The sequence below is a fragment of the Python bivittatus genome, unplaced genomic scaffold (assembly GCF_059951505.1).
Source record: "Python bivittatus isolate LINGU-HERP-01145 unplaced genomic scaffold, Pbiv_v1 ctg000080_np1212, whole genome shotgun sequence".
Taxonomy (NCBI): domain Eukaryota; kingdom Metazoa; phylum Chordata; class Lepidosauria; order Squamata; family Pythonidae; genus Python; species Python bivittatus.
Genome location: NW_028277035.1, coordinates 12,711,480 through 12,727,114, shown reverse-complemented (window position 1 = coordinate 12,727,114; position 15,635 = coordinate 12,711,480). Strand labels below are relative to the sequence as shown.

The 15,635-nt window shown below is 42.8% G+C and overlaps 1 protein-coding gene across 3 annotated transcripts in view; it reads left to right on the top strand.

The window, feature by feature from the left end:
* The window catches only part of ADGRL1 (adhesion G protein-coupled receptor L1), a 138,962-nt gene extending 125,329 nt beyond the window's left edge, over positions 1 to 13,633 (top strand). For 2 of the 3 annotated variants that reach the window (XM_088133555.1, XM_088133556.1), the window contains 6 exons: positions 2,052 to 2,220; positions 3,068 to 3,196; positions 3,353 to 3,449; positions 3,839 to 3,967; positions 4,314 to 4,331; positions 6,111 to 13,633. In XM_088133555.1, coding sequence (XP_087989681.1) covers positions 2,052 to 2,220; positions 3,068 to 3,196; positions 3,353 to 3,449; positions 3,839 to 3,967; positions 4,314 to 4,331; positions 6,111 to 6,889 — 1,321 coding nt within the window. In that variant the 3' untranslated portion in view covers positions 6,890 to 13,633. Of the gene's footprint in view, positions 1 to 2,051; positions 2,221 to 3,067; positions 3,197 to 3,352; positions 3,450 to 3,838; positions 3,968 to 4,313; positions 4,363 to 6,110 lie in introns of all 3 variants that reach the window. The other variant, XM_088133558.1, reaches the window with a different exon arrangement.
* Positions 13,634 to 15,635: the final 2,002 nt, after the last annotated feature.

The following is a 15,635-nucleotide window of genomic DNA, read 5'->3' as shown; positions in this document are numbered from 1 at the left end:
GAGCATTTATGTAGCTCTTTAAAAAACGTGTACATGAGAAGGCTTTCCTAGTGAAGTTTTTGAGGCGTATGCATATGAACCAAGAGGCAGAGCAAGCTAGTACGTGTGACCTGAGAAGCAAAATGAGCTAAGGTTGATTCAACTCATGTACGATTCTGGGATTGAGGCTAATAATAATATAAAACTTAGAATTAAAACTAGAGGGTACTTCCCTGAAGATACTTCGGATCCCAGGATTAGCTCATAACAGGTGACCACCAAGAGGTGGACCCACTGTTGCAAGGTTCCCCCCACAAAGCAATCATGTTGGACTCTCCTGCTGCATGGCAATATCCTGTGTCTGTTAACAGCATCGCTCTAAAGAGAACAGACTAAGAAAATGACTTGGACTTTGCTCGCCGCAAAATCCAGAAACAGAAAACAAACCTTTCCGGGAACATAACCAGTGAATAAAACTGTGTAGTTCTGTACATGAGGGACATTTTAGTGAGAAATCCCCTTTTAAATGAATGCACTCAAAGGTCCAGATATAAATAGGAACTTATTGGGAATAGGAAGAATAAGGGAACACAACAATCATATGAAGAATATTCTGAATATAAAAGAATGAGGTCACACCTTCTTATATGTTAGCTACCTGAGGAAGGTCTTTGTAGGATACATGGATAGTTCCATATAGAGTGGATGCTATATGAGAGGGAATATTCGGCTTCCTGTTATTAAAAAAAACCTTGACTGAGAACAAGCATATTTATGGAATCTGAGAGCAGCAAAAGCCAGTGTTTTAATGAAAATTGAATGTTGTTTAGTCTAAAGAAAGTATCCTTCATTTCTGAGTGTTTGGAACTTTCTTCTTACTAATTCCAATAGCATCAGTTCCAATAGGATGAAGTTTATGAAAGAGCATAAATGTATGAATGCATGCTCAAAAACAAGGCTGAAGATACATAGTTATTCAGGTATGAGGCCAGCTTACAAAGGACTAGGCCGGAGCACAGTTGCACTACAAAAAATAAAATAAAATAAAAAAATAGAAGGTTGTCATATTTGGTATACCTTTGATATTTAAAACACCAGAACATTAAAATAAGTATCTCTATATCTGAGAGAGATAAGAGAAAAAAGAATGCCAAGGTGACCACCAAACTAACATTTAGGATGGAAGACTATGTAGGAGATTGTGAATGGTGAGTGTGGTATGATTTTTTTTTTCCTATTTCACTTGTAATACATAAATAAAAACAGAGGGCAATAGCAGAGGGCAAAAGTAAAAGAGGCAGCTTTATGGCAGGCAGGATGATTGGATAAGGATGAGTAAGAAAGCAGAGCCCACTAAGCAGTTTTCTGACTAGTAACATCTGACACACACAACCCTGTCAGAGAACTGGAGGAGATTTTTTGTTTTCTCCTCACATGCATTCTCACCCATTTCTTTCTGGCTCACCTTCTGGCATCAGCAAATATCAGAGAGTGACTCTTCCCTTCATTGTATATACACTAAAGAACAAGTACCAGTGTTCAATTTCACACATAGTTTCTCTTCCCTCGCCACCTCAAATCACCTCTGGGAGAAAACCTATGAAAAAGGGGTCACAGTTTCTTCCTTAGAGAGCAAGGAAAAGGACAGCTCCTTCCAGGACCACTGAGGCCTGGGAACGTGAGTTGGCACTGGAGAAATATTAATGTGCTCTGGTTATTCTTACCTTACCTTGGATTTTATAGTCACTGTCTTAGGCTGCTGTCCAGGATATAAGTCATTTAAATCCCACTTAAGGTCCTTCCAGTCCCTCTCCTTGTGGCTTGTTGTGTAGATGAGCTCTTCGGTGTACTTTTTCATAAAATCTACAGTGCAAGCTATGGTTCATCTAGCCAGTAGCTCCATCTCATCAAGCACTGAGGCCATCCCTTAAAAATCATGTTCACCTTCTCAAGGCAGTTTGCCCTGTGTTCAAAGTTGGAGACCCCTTTCTAAAGGTAGGAGGAAAATGCGGGATGTAAGGCCCCAACATTATCAATGCCCATCCTGAATTAACTAGTGTCTCTTTCTACAGGTCTTGGGCACTTGGAGCCATTACTCTCCTTTTTCTCCTGGGCCTCACCTGGGCATTTGGCCTCCTCTTTATCAACAAGGAGTCTATTGTCATGGCCTACCTCTTCACTACCTTCAACGCTTTCCAGGGCATGTTCTTCTTTGTCTTTCATTGTGCACTGCAGAAAAAGGTGGGTAGTCCTGGGTCAGAACTGAAGGACATGACAAAGCTAGAATGGGAGGTGGAGGAAAACCAGTGGGGCTGATCCTGCAAGGTGCTGACCAAGGAGCTTTATGAAGGCAACAGAGCTTCCAAGTCAGGAGCCTGGGCTTCTTTGCAAAAAAACAGCATTGACTGTAGGGTACTTTGAATTTGCATTGACTAGTAATGAATTGAACTATCTGATGAAATAATTTTAGTCAATTATACTAATTTTAGTCAATTAGCTGGTCAAGGCATCAGATTGGCATAGATTTTGTATATGAGTAGAAACTAGTTTTGAACCCAGATGAATACTTATTCTGTTATTAAATCAGAGATTTGTGAGAAAAAAGTATATTTGAAGTTTTCAGACAGTGTTTGTTATCTGCTTTTTTGTAACTACTACTCTTCTGTATTTTAAAAATATTCTTGACTAATTGGGATACTGTTTTAGTCTATACATTTTTGATAATTTAAACAGTCAATTAAGTGAATGTTGCATCTTTAGTTTTGCATGAAGAAAATATTGTGTCTGAAAGGCTAAGAACAGTTGCTAAAAGAACAGAACAACATGAAGAATCCTTGTGTTGCTGGAAAATGTTCTTATCCTCACCAGGCAAAAGATATTGTGTAACTATTCTGTCTTTCTCTTCTTAATGATTGTGTGTGTGTGATAAGCAAAAAAGGCAGAAGCAGCAGCAAAGGAGGCTCCAGATGCAGTATGTTACCAACTGGACCCCTCTTAAGCCATTGCACAAGGAACGTCTTGTCCGAAAGCAGAATGGAACAATGCATTTTTCCCTTTCCTTTTTTCTCTTCCCCCTACTTTGCATTAGGTGCACCGGGAATTCAGCAAATGCCTGCGACATGCATCCTGCTGCCTCCGGAGCCCGCCAGGTGCCACACTAGGCTCCCTCAAGACCTCAGCTATCCGCAGCAACAACCGTTACTACTCTGGGACACAGGTAAAGTCCAGTAGGGGTTAGTGCAGATCAGTCACTGAACTGAGGATCTTGGAACCAAACTAAAGTTTTTCAGAAAACCAGGGCATCAGTGTAGCATGAATGGGAAGAGCAGACAGCTATGGTTCTGTTACATCCAGAGTGGGGCTGTTTTTTCAGAGCCGAATCCGGAGAATGTGGAATGATACTGTAAGGAAGCAGACTGAGTCCAGCTTCATGGCAGGTGATCTCAACAGTACTCCAACACTTAACCGAGGTGAGTGGTCTCTGTCCATCATTTCCAGTGAACCTGTCCTAAACCAGAATGAGAATATGCACCAATATACAAGTGAAAAGGGAAATCAATCCTGATGAGCCAGATGATCTTCTGCCCTAAGTGGGCAATCACAAAGCTCCAACTCCTAACCCAATACTCTGCATCACTTTCTTCTAAAGTATCATCCTTCTCTTTCTTATCTGTCTCTGGAGGTCCTCATAAGAGAATGATAGAACTCCAGTCTAGCATATCTTGTAGTAACCATTCCTCCAAAGAGCTTCTCCATGTTCTTCCACCCTTCCCCACCCCATCACCAACTTTTTCTGCCCAGATACAGACATTTGTGTCCTGCAGAATCCTAACACTTGTGCGTATACTCTCTCTTGCAGGTACAATGGGGAACCACCTGTTGACCAACCCCGTGCTGCAGACACGGGGCGGGACTAGTCCCTACAACACACTCATTGCTGAGTCTGTGGGCTTCAACCCTGCCTCACCCCCTGTCTTCAACTCTCCAGGTAAGATAGTCACCATCTAGAAGGAGAGTCCTTCTCTTTCTTTCTGAGCTTATGGCTCCAGATTGGAAAAAGGTTCTGCGTTCATGCACTTAGTAAATAAAAAGGGTGTTATACAAATCCAGACTACAGTACATGCATTGTACATATTGGGGGAGAGCAACTTTTTCAGCTCTGCAGAGGTTGAATTTGAGACGTTATCCATGTAAATCACATGCTCTTCCACCAAACTCTGACCAGTGGGATATGAAGATTATGGATCATGTCTAATGTTAGAGAATAAGCCATGGCCACCTGGGTAACTCCCTTTTCTTTTTTCTTTTTCTCTCCTAATCGATGCTGCCTCCAGGGAGCTTCCGAGAGTCCAGTACGTCCCTCCTTTCCAGTTCCATTTCGCAGTAATGTTTCCTTCATTGCTAGTTTGACTGGCAGGCTGGGGTGGGCGCAGAACAGGCATGGGCAAGCGTGTGCAATTCTGTCTGTTGGCTGCAGGGAGTGCTGGCTCTGGGAGGGACTCTTTGGGCTTTACATTTCCATTTCTTAATCTGTGGAGAAGCCACATGGTTCTTGCAGTACTAGCTGTGGGCACCAGATGGAGGAAGAAGCACCCACAGAGCACAAAAATACCCAACCTAGCCACTCTCCCAATCATGCTGGGTTAAAGCAGTGGGCCCATTGATCTAGCTGGATCTCCCTCTCTAAAGTATCTCCTTCACTGCTTGAAGATAGTTTGCTCTGTTGCCTTTCAGCAGATTTCTTCTATAGGCAAAAGAGGTGGCATCCATGCTGTGTAATGCATGCGGCTGTGCTTGGCTAAATTAGGCATTTCCCATATGGCTGTTTTCTTCTCCATCACCCTATAGGTTATGTATAATTACCACACACGGACACACTTATGACTCCTAACAAACCCATTTAATACATGGAAGTGGGCATTGCCCACAGATGCAGCAGTTCTAACACGAGCATTTTAAAATCCCATGCACTTGAATCCTGGGCAATTTGCACACAGCTCAACCAAAAGAGAAGTGAATTGCAGATACCTGCTCAATTAAAAAGAAAATCAAAATTATCCAGCTTCTATTTGGAAATATATCTTCTTAATGGCAACAGTTCTGTCCTTTGTTTTAGAATGCTGGGACCTAATTATCAAGTTATCAAAGTCACCCTATGGTTGTTTTTAAATCTTGTGGAAGCAGGGAGGCCTAGACAAGGAAGAAAGTAAGAGGCTGCTTCATACAGGCAGCCATCACTTTCAACATTTCAGAAAATATTTGAGCCTTGCTTATTCAGAGAGCAACTTCCTTACTAAGCGAAAGCAACTCCCTATCTTATTGTTTAATGTTTTCTCAAAAGCTTAGGGGTTATCTTGCTTTGGGTACAGTGTGGCAATTTCTTCCAGCGGCGGAGTTATATGTCTTTATATTATGGACCTTGGAGTTTTTTGGAGGGAAAAGAGAGTGTTTCATTAGACGAATACTTCTAAACATAGTTAGCTAGCCCTGCTGCCTTTGGGGGGCTGATGTCTGCTGGATCTGTGCTTTGAAAATCCTGCTCTGAAGGCTCTTCAGCTATGAGCAAGTCAGTGAAAACCAATGTGGAACACCTTCTTCTCTTTACCAGGAGTGGGTTTGGTAAAGAAGGCTCCTTGTCTCTTCCACAGGATTGCAAAAATAGTCGGATCAGTTCTTCAGAGCATCTTGTTGAAATAAAGGAGACTGTATAGAACTCTGAAATAAGCCCTATTTGCTGAAATGTGCTGGCCAATTCAGTTCAGCATAAATTATCTTTCCAGCACCAGTTTCATATTCACTTCTCTTTGCCTTTTGGGTGGGGTCAGTTTGATGCTATCTTCTTTCTCCAAACACAAGTCAATTATCCCAGGGGAATCATCCCATATGATTCTCATCCAGACAATTCTCCTTTGTTCCAGCACAAACACATCCATAAGTGCCTCTGTGCCTGAACATTCATAAGTTCATGCTGCTCGGATGTCTTTCTTCTTTCATATGTTTCCAGTGAACAGCTTGCCTGTTAATGTATATCTCAGTTCCCAGAGTTATTGCTTCCACTGACCCCAGAAGGTATGCATGACCACCCTCCCATTTTCTGCCACTAATGCTCCTATCTGTGCTGCCCCTTACAGAGCACCCCCTGAACAACAGCCGAGACGCTTGTGGCATGGACACCCTCCCGCTCAATGGCAACTTCAATAACAGCTACTCCCTCCGCAGTGGTGACTTCCCCGCCGAGGGTACCAAGATGGCTGATTGTCGACGAAACCTGAGTGATGCTGCGGCCTTTGAAAAAATGATCATCTCTGAGCTGGTGCATAACAACTTGAGGGGGGGAGGCAGCGGTGCAGTCAAGGGAGGTGGGGGTTCCACTGAGACCTCCAACCCCCCTGGGCCTCCTCCCCCTCCCAATGTGGTAGCAGGGGGAGGGGGAAACAACAATGAGGATGACGCCATTGTGCCTGATGCCCCTTCCTTGACACATGAGGAGAACATGGAAATTGAACTTATGTATAAGGCCTTAGAGGAGCCACTCTTGCTTCAGAGGGCACAGTCCATCCTCTACCAGAGCGACCTGGAGGAGTCAGAAAGCTGCACAGCTGACCTGACAGAGGGGGGTGACGGCCAAGCTCCTTCACCCAACAGGGACTCGTTATACACCAGTATGACCAATCTGAGGGACTCCCCGTATCCGGACAGCAGCCCTGAGGCAGTTGGGGAAGTGCTTCCTCATGCCCAAGCCATCAATGAGATCTACTATACCAACCGGCCAGCCTTGGTGCCGCGCAACCAGCTCCAGGCCTACTACCAAGTCCGGAGACCCAGCAATGATGGGTACTTGGTCCCAGCAAGCTTAGAGAACCCTGCAGTGGAGGGAGATGGCCAAATGCAGCTGGTGACCAGCCTTTGAGGGGCTGAAAAGGGACTGAGGGACCATACCTCCCAACCCCAACATGGCATCCTTGCTGTGACCTGAACATTTTCATTTTTTCCTGGAGAAATGGTGGGGAAGAAGAGAATGGAGCAGGCTGGGGAATGAGTGGAGGAGAGAAGGTAGAAGAAAGAGCTGAGGCAGAGGTCTTCGCCAAAGGGATGGGTAGCCATTTTATCCAGCTATCTTTCCATCCACTTAGTTTTTCAGACAGAAAGTGAGACATTGCCTATTAGAATATGTCAGTTCCTTTTCCAGGCAAATGCAATGGAGGAAAGAGAGCAGTATCTAGGCAAGAAGATCAGACTTATGACAATACCTCCTAGAGAATGGAGGAGGAACAATAGATTGAGAAAGTTTGAAAGTTGAATAATTAATTTTTTATTGCTTCAATAATCAAAGCCATGAGGGTGCCATATGCAGAGAATGGGGCACATGGGGAAATACCCTGCACCCACTCTCCACCCTCCTTTCCCCATGACTTTATTGGCTGGTTCTTCAACAACAAGAAAAAAAAGGAACAAACAGGCATATGGCCTTCTTAGGGTTTAGATGCAACCAATGGCCACCTACCCCCAAATCATAAGAAAAGGTACACGTGGGGAGAAAGGAAGGAGTTGTTCAGTTGATGCTAAGACCAGAACTAGCCTTCCAGTATTTGTTGGAAGTCCCACAGATTATCAGTGGGATTTCTACTGGCTCATTTATTGCATCAGAGTGGCAAGACTGCAGAAAAATGATCTTCCTTTTTTTTTTCTTTGTCTTTTTAAAGCTACATAGATGTGTTTAAGATGCACCATTGCTTCTGGGGAAGAAGGAGGAAGTAGCACTGAGCTGGCTTATTTTCGTTTTTGCTTTATTTTTTGTTGCCACATTTAATGGTCATTCCCCCTTTTAATTTCTTTTCTGTGGCCACCAAGCTTGAAATCACACAAAATACAGATGAGGAGGGATGGAATTGAGGGCAACTGTCAGCTCTGTCAATCCCTCACCCAATCTACTGTGTTCCTTCTCCAACATTTAGTAGTGATGCAAGAAGAATCATCTTCCTTCTGTTTCCTTCCTGCCTGTGAAGAAGCAAAAATCAGGAGTACTTGCAATGCAAATACGGCTGCCATCCGAACATATTTGGGACCACGTGGGGGGAAATAGGAGTGTTGAACTCTTTTTTTTTTTTTTTCCAAACTGGATGGATTGTGTCTTTCAAACAAATGAGAAAAAACAAAAACACTAACCCAGACTGCACTTTTTTCCCCCAAAGGAAGAAATAGCAAATCTCCCTCTTCAAGCACAACTCCAACTTTTCTCAGCAGCTCTCATCCCGGGAGAGCTAGAGGAGGAACCGGTCTCACCTAGAGGCACCATATCTCTGGCGGGCGGTGGGCGGGGTGAAAGGGGTTTAAGGGAAGGGGGAAGGGATGTCAGTTGAAATGCTGTAAATAGGAGATCCTCAAAACAACAACCAAGAATCGATTTACTCACTTGAAAAAGGAAAACTACGAACCAAGGAACTTTTCTGTCTGGGTTTGAAATATATCTATATCTATATACTAATATATATAGATATATAGCACTCCGCTCTGCTCTGGCCCCATGTGTATATGGGAGCATTAAAGGGGAAAGAAAATCCCTGCTTTGATGAAGACAACGGGGGGAACCTACCAAGAGCAGATTTTTACAATCAAGGAAAAAAAAACATTTTGGCACAATTTTTATGTAATATATAACATATACTGCGTCATTTCTGTGACCTTGAAGCATTTTCCCTTTCCTTCCAGATGAGGTACTTTTTTCATACATCCTGGTGAAGTTGGTTATTTTCTCATTAACTGACACTTTGCAACTGTGGGTGGGGAAAAAAAACCAAGTTTTTACTGCAAGACCCAAAGATGCTGTAGTTCTGCAATGCTGTAGGTGCCAGGAAAATCCTTTGCTTTTAGAAATTTTGGTGGCAGAGGTGGGCAGATAGTGTTTCATTTTCTTTTTTAAGAAGCCACACCATTGTATTTATTTGAAACATTTAGGCTAGCATTTGCCAGGTGACATTCTATCAAAGAAGGGAAATGATGTGTGGTTTCACTGGCCAGAGCCTCAAATCATTCATTGTTTTGGTTTTATTTTGTTTGGATTTTGATCCCGAGAGCTGGTAGGTCAATGACTGTTGAAAGCAGAAATGGAGGGTCAGCTGTTTTTAGAGGAGGCCTTCTTGATAGTGTGGGCTTTCTCTCTCAGCATCAGAGAAGGATGACCCATCCTCCAATTCCTTGTCCCTCTATTCGTCTCTTACCTCACTGCCATTAGTAACAACCAACCCTCCCGTCCCCATAAATTACCATATAGGATCCTTAGATGCTTTGTATTTCACCAGGAGGCAAATCTAATCCTGACACATTTGCATTTTCAGTTCCTCAGTTTTCCCCTGCAGTGAGGCTGGACTAGGTCTTTCTAACTACTAGGACACTCCAAACTGCCCCTTAATTTTGGGAAAGACTTACCATGCTACCTGTACCCATTTGTCATTTTCTACCAGTAACCTAAATACTGTAGAAGGTTATCTGCCAGTAATAACAAAAAGTGTAGGTGAATTGCATTCCGTGGCTTTACATTTAAGATAAATGGATCGATCTCTGAAGTGCAGGACTTGAGCTGGCGTGTTTTGGAATCAAGAAGGATGACATATGGTAGAATTGGGTGGAGTTTTCCACATAAAACCTTTTCCCCCTGCCCTCCCAGCTCACAGTAATAGCCACACTCCTGCATTAAGTTACAATAGAATTGGCACTTTTAAAAGTGTTCAGACAGCTTTTGCTTTATATCCAGATCATGAATTCACAGGGCCCAAGGAAATAGATTGCAGGGCTTTTTGTCCTTTGTGCTGTTGTATTACTCATTGGCATTGCGGTGAAAGAAACTGAAAGGATTGGCTAGGGTTGCTAGCAAGCCCTTCAAAGTCCAAGCTCCTTCTGCCACACTTTTGATTTTGCCCCCAACTAAATTTGTGATTACCTTAAGTGAAGATAAGGTCCCACTCTCATTTCCCTGTTCCATCCACAAATTGTGGTTCTGATCAGCTCCCTTCCAATACCAAATGGCCTTATTCACCACGCTTCCCTTTGCTGTGTTGGTCCAAGGAAGGCTCTGGGTTCAGGAACCTCCTTGGCTTTAATACCAAGAGGTACCTCCATTTGGAAACCTCACATTAAAAGCAAAATGAAAACAAAGAAACCAAAGACTGCCCTTGTTCTCCCTGCTAAGAGATGAAGCTATGGGGATTGAGTTTCTGGCAGCCCAACATAAAAGCTTTGCACTTTCCGGCATGTTATGTGTTAGAGGTCCATGCAACAGGTGAGATTTGGAGAAGAACAGGAAGGAAGAAATCAACAAGTAGATGAGTTAGTATCAGTGTTATTGCATACACTCTCCTGGTATAAGAGGAAACAGTGGGAAGAGGAAGTCTATTGATATTAGGAGCTGTGAGAAGAGGATTTTAGTGTCCAGATCTTGGAATCAACCCAAATGTTCTCAGCTTTATGTGGGAAGGCAGCTTCTTCCTGTTCTCACATTTGGAATTTATCATTACCCAGTTCTTTGAATGCTAATTGCCTCCATGCAAAACACTACCGTTTTGAACGTGAGTAAGCTATATAGACACACAGACATATATTTTAAATTTAAGCTGAAGAGAGAAGCCACAAAGAGTTCTGTATATTAGTGGGTAGAGAAGAGACACAATTAGCTGTAAGCTGATATGGAATAAAAGGAAATAGGGATGTATTTCACTCAAGGATCAATATGACAGTATAGAGCAGTGTTTCTCAACTTTGGCAACTTTAAGATGTGTGGACTTCAACTTCCAGGGCTGGAGAATTCTGGGAGTTGAAATCCATGCATCTTAAAGTTGCCAAGGTTGAGAAACACAGTCTAGAGCTACAGTAGTTCCATCCAGGAATGTTTGAGGGGAGGTGGTCAACAGCATAACAATATCCCTGATGTAGCAAAGCAATGTAAATGGTGAGTTCTAGGTTAACTGCCCAGTAGCAGAATTTTTTTAATGGTTTTGTTTTGCATTTGGAATGAAGGCCTAAGGAAAGCATTAACAAGTGGTGGGAATCCAGAGATGTGATTTGGAGAAACCAGTTTCTCAGAGCAGACTGATCCTGCTGTAATTTAAATGGATACCTCCACACAACAACATTTCAGAAGATAACTTGCTTGGGCTGCAATTATATTTAAACGTTTCTCCTCTTTTATTTTATAACCACATGTTATAATCTTTCTCCCCAGCCTTCTGAATGTTTTTGCTGGTTTTCCCCCTTCTTTTTTCTTACAGCTCTTGGGGGGAGGGACATAAGAACATCCAAAATAACATTCTGCTCTAAACATTATGCTGTACCGTAGGTTGCAGAATGGCATTGTGCTGCTTGCTTCTTTAGTTCTACTCTGCTCCCTAACACTGAAACGCTGGGGGTGGGGGTGTTTTTACTGCCACAGCAAAGCTGATACCACTGCACTTTCCAGCTTGAATCCAAGATCTTGTGTATGTGTGCCATTCTGATCTATTAACAGGTTGTAGAGATTTGGTGGGTGAATATAATCTCCCTCTGCAGTAATGATAGTAGTTTCCTTCAAGATGGCAACAGCATTTATTGGGAGAGTATAGAGTTTTGCTTCTTAAGGTTTTCCTGGGGACTGCATCATGCAGATGCCCTCTCCTCATTCCAGCCACATGCACTAAGGTAGGACACTACCGAGTCTAGTTGTGCTGCTTCCAAAAAATTCAGTGTCATTCTGTTTGAAATCCTGGATTGAGTTGGTCAGGGGAGTGTCTTTATCTTAGGTTTTGTGCAGATTAATACAGTACAGATACTGTATCTTCATGTCTTTGTACAGAATCCCTCTTTATATTTGTCTTTTATTTTATAATATTGAACTCAATCTGGAGGTCACAGGAAGGAATGAAAAATATCAAAAGTTTGAAGAAGAAAACCAGGAGACTCCCCCAATGGTATTGCTCATCATGAGTGCTTAGGAGACAGTAATTGCTACTTCCATACTGATAGCCAGAGAGGGCATGGGCTTCCTGCTCAGCTTCCCATTCAACAATTGTTCTTAATGTCTCTGGTTATTCTGTGCATGGCGTTCATTTATGCTTGCAGCCCATTAATTGAAGGGTCTGGACTGCAGTTCTTTCTCTACACTTTGGTCTAAGACTTATGCAAATCTGTGAGCTCCACTCACTTTAGCAAAAGTATTCCATTCAGCTTCTCCAGAGCCATTCTTTATCACAGTCTTGGTGCAATGAAATCAGATGTGCAAGTTAATCCAAATTGTCCCCTCTGGCCTTCAGGCCAGCATAGCGTGGAGAATATGGGCCATCATCTAAGAAATGACCTATGTTCTCCATTCTTCTGAAGATGGTTGGGGAAGTCAGCCCTCACCAGCTACACTATTGTCTGCTCATCAAGGCCATCTCTGTCTTCTCTAAACCTGGCTGTCTGCAAGTCAATGTGAGGGGCACATATGCATAAGCTAGTTCAGGACAGCACTACCTCTATGGCAACTTTAGAACTCAGACTCTGCTGCTCTAAAGATCACTCTGAGCTTAATCACTGGAAGCAGTGGCCCACACGCTCTGTTCCCTTTTTGTGTGAGAGTGAAATGCACTTCTTTCTCTGCTAGGAACTCTCAGGCTGCTTCCAAACTCTTCATGTGTGAGAATGAAGGGTTATTATTTTGCAAAGTCCATGTGAAGACAGCTATAAAGCCTGAACCAGCAACCAGCAACCAGCTCTCAAAAGTGGAGAATTGCTCATCCTTCTCAAATTACCTGAACAAGACCGGTGCTCCAATAGGATCTCTATTTAAGGGGAATCCATTTTCCTATCATTTGATGAGATGTCTTCTATTGACTCCTTATCCCAGCAAGTCCTCACTTGAAACTGGTTTTGTTTTTAAGGTCCTACGCACCAGCCCGTGCCTCTCACCTCTGTGTGCTGTGGTGCCATTATAGCAAGGCCAACAGGGGTTCCAGTGTGAACTCTTGTGTCAGTAGATTAGTCTACCCCAACAGTTCTGCTGGCTGCGGATGATGAGAGTTATAGTGTCAGGAAGAGACTGGGTTGGGGAAGACTGCATTAAATGTTTCCAGGGAAGACATGTCTAGCAAACACAGCAGCGCAAGAGAAGCGTTTGCACTAGGACAGGGAAGGGATGTGTGATGGCAGAAGAAAGAATGGTGGCACACCCTGGAGAGCTTCAGTCTGGTTTCCGGTTCAAGCCACGCTGCCTCTTTGAAGCTGTCCCGCTTCAGCCCTTTCCCTGCCTCCATTGCTATTCCCAGTTCTGTTTCCCTCCAGGTTTACCGGTGAAGCCGTGCCTTTTGAATGGCAGCGTGAAGGAAGGCCTGGGCCAAGAGGTCAGGGCTTGTGGAGAATGGTTTTGACTCATGCTCTCCCACCTTGGTCCCTCAATTCCCCTTCTTCCCCATGGTGCTGATCCATTTCTATTTCCACTCCACTGCTTTGGTCCAATATGTCTTTTCTTCCTTTCCATTTCTCTGTCTTTCAGTTCCTTTCCCTTCCTTTCAACATGCCAAACCAATTTTGGGTCGAGTGCATTAAACAGAAAAAAATATATAATGAAAATTTTAAAAATATTTAAAAAAATGGAAACCTGTTGAGTTACAAAAAAAAATTAAAACAATAAAGGAAATACAATTTCTTGGAACTATAGGTGGCTGTGAATTTTTTTTAGTGTTAATTTGTTCAGGAGAACAAGGCCAGGGTTGGATAAGCCTCTTGTCTTAACTAACAGGTCTCACATCATTTTTCTAGGCGCTCTAAGACAAGCCAAATCCCTGCGTTTAGAGTTGGTACTGAGGCAAAATGACACCTCAGTCAGGGTGGTTCAGTCTAAGGATAAAACCTATTATTGAGTTCAATACTGTGTTCTAACATGTGCAGCTTTAAAAAAAGGTCTGAGAAATAGCCTTTACTTGTGTTCTTTTCCCAGCAAATGTTCTAATTTTTTTTTTTTTTTAATGGCTGGAACTGGCTAAACCTATTTTGCCTTGCCTTGTCCGGATAAGAATTGAAGGCTTGACTAGAACTAGTAAGAGTCTGTTCCCACTTCACAGCTTTAGATAGTTGCTACTTTGATGAAAACCAGAAGATGGATGCTACATAAGTAGAGAAAGTGCCACAACTCAGTGGTACAGGTCAATTTCCTGGATTAGGAAAGGCCTCCACAACTCAGTTGTGATGCTGCTGATCTGAAGAAAACACCAAACTGGGTGGGTGACAATTTGGTTCAGAATAAGGCAAATCCCTGTTCTTAAAGGAGCCAAACTGTCAAAATTTTCTAGCTTACAAGATTTCTTTCTAACTGGTTGGGGGGCTGGAGAGAAAGAAAGGCATTTGGATGCTGGACCCTGAGGAGGGGCCCTCTCCCCAACAGATTTCTCCACAGGGCACCAAAAGGAGATGTGTCCTCAGCATATCAGGCTGACCGTGGCCAGGACTTAGGGGCTCATGTGCTGCCCTTGCCTCCTGCCCAGGGAGACCCACTGTGATTCTTCCATGTCCTCATTGAAAAGCCTGGCTATGCACGGGAGTGCCGCCTCCAGGAGAAGCTGGGGCTGAGGAGACACTCTGGCCCTCTTCGTTAATTCCCAGATGCCTCAGGCACTCAGTCGAGGGTGTTGTAGTTCAGGAATCTCTGAAAGGCCTAGCTTCACCTTCCTCTGTGCAAGGAGCTGCTCTGCCCCACAGCTGTCTCTGAAGTCCTTTTCTTCTCTAGCAAATCTTGTATGGATTTTAAACTCCTGCTCGGCTGTCCCTGAACAGATTATTTAGAAGAAAACCTCGTGTATGAACTGCTCCCGATTCCAATACATAACTTATCTCACGGTGAGTTCTTTTTGAGGGAGAATGTTGACGAGAGGGAAAGAAGCTGCTACATGCACTTGTGATACAAAAAGAAAAAGCCGAGGAAGGAACTGCAACCAATAGTGCAGCAAGATTCGTGTTTCCTTTTTTTTTTTTACATAATTTTTATTGAGAAAAAATGTATACAGAATTAAAAACTACAGAAATGTAAAGAGAATTAGAAAAAAGAAAAAGATGTGAAAAGATAAAAAGTGAGAAATGGTAAAAGTCAAGAAAAGAGGGGGGGAAAGAAAAAAAAATCTAAAGAAGCACCTTCCAATCTTTTTTGCAGCATTACGAGCATGCTTGTTACCATTTCTGCCCTCCCAAATTACAAAAAAAACCCTTTTTAAACAACCCGTTTTAAGCAGTAAATCCCAAGATCATCAATTCATTTTTAGCAAAAAGTCCATAAAGGGTTTCCAGTCTTTCATAAAAGTAGTTATTGTTCCTTCCCTAATCAGACAAGTCAATTTAGCCATAAGATTTGTGTTCCTTTTAGAGTGGTTCAGTTCTTGCTGGATACTAACCTGCAGCTCACCAAACCATGATTTACTGAATTAATGTAATTGGCTGGATTCCTACATTGAGCAATAAACTAAATACGCTGGCTGGGTTTATACATGATACTGAGGTACAAACTAATCAATCGTATTTCAGTGCTTTGGACCACTGTGTAATTTATTGTTGTTCACACTGTTAACTAGTCACTTTTTAGAAGCTTCTGCATGCAAAGCATGCAACTTACCATTGACCCATGATCCTGTCTTCAGATAGTTAAATCTCATCTTCTTGAATCA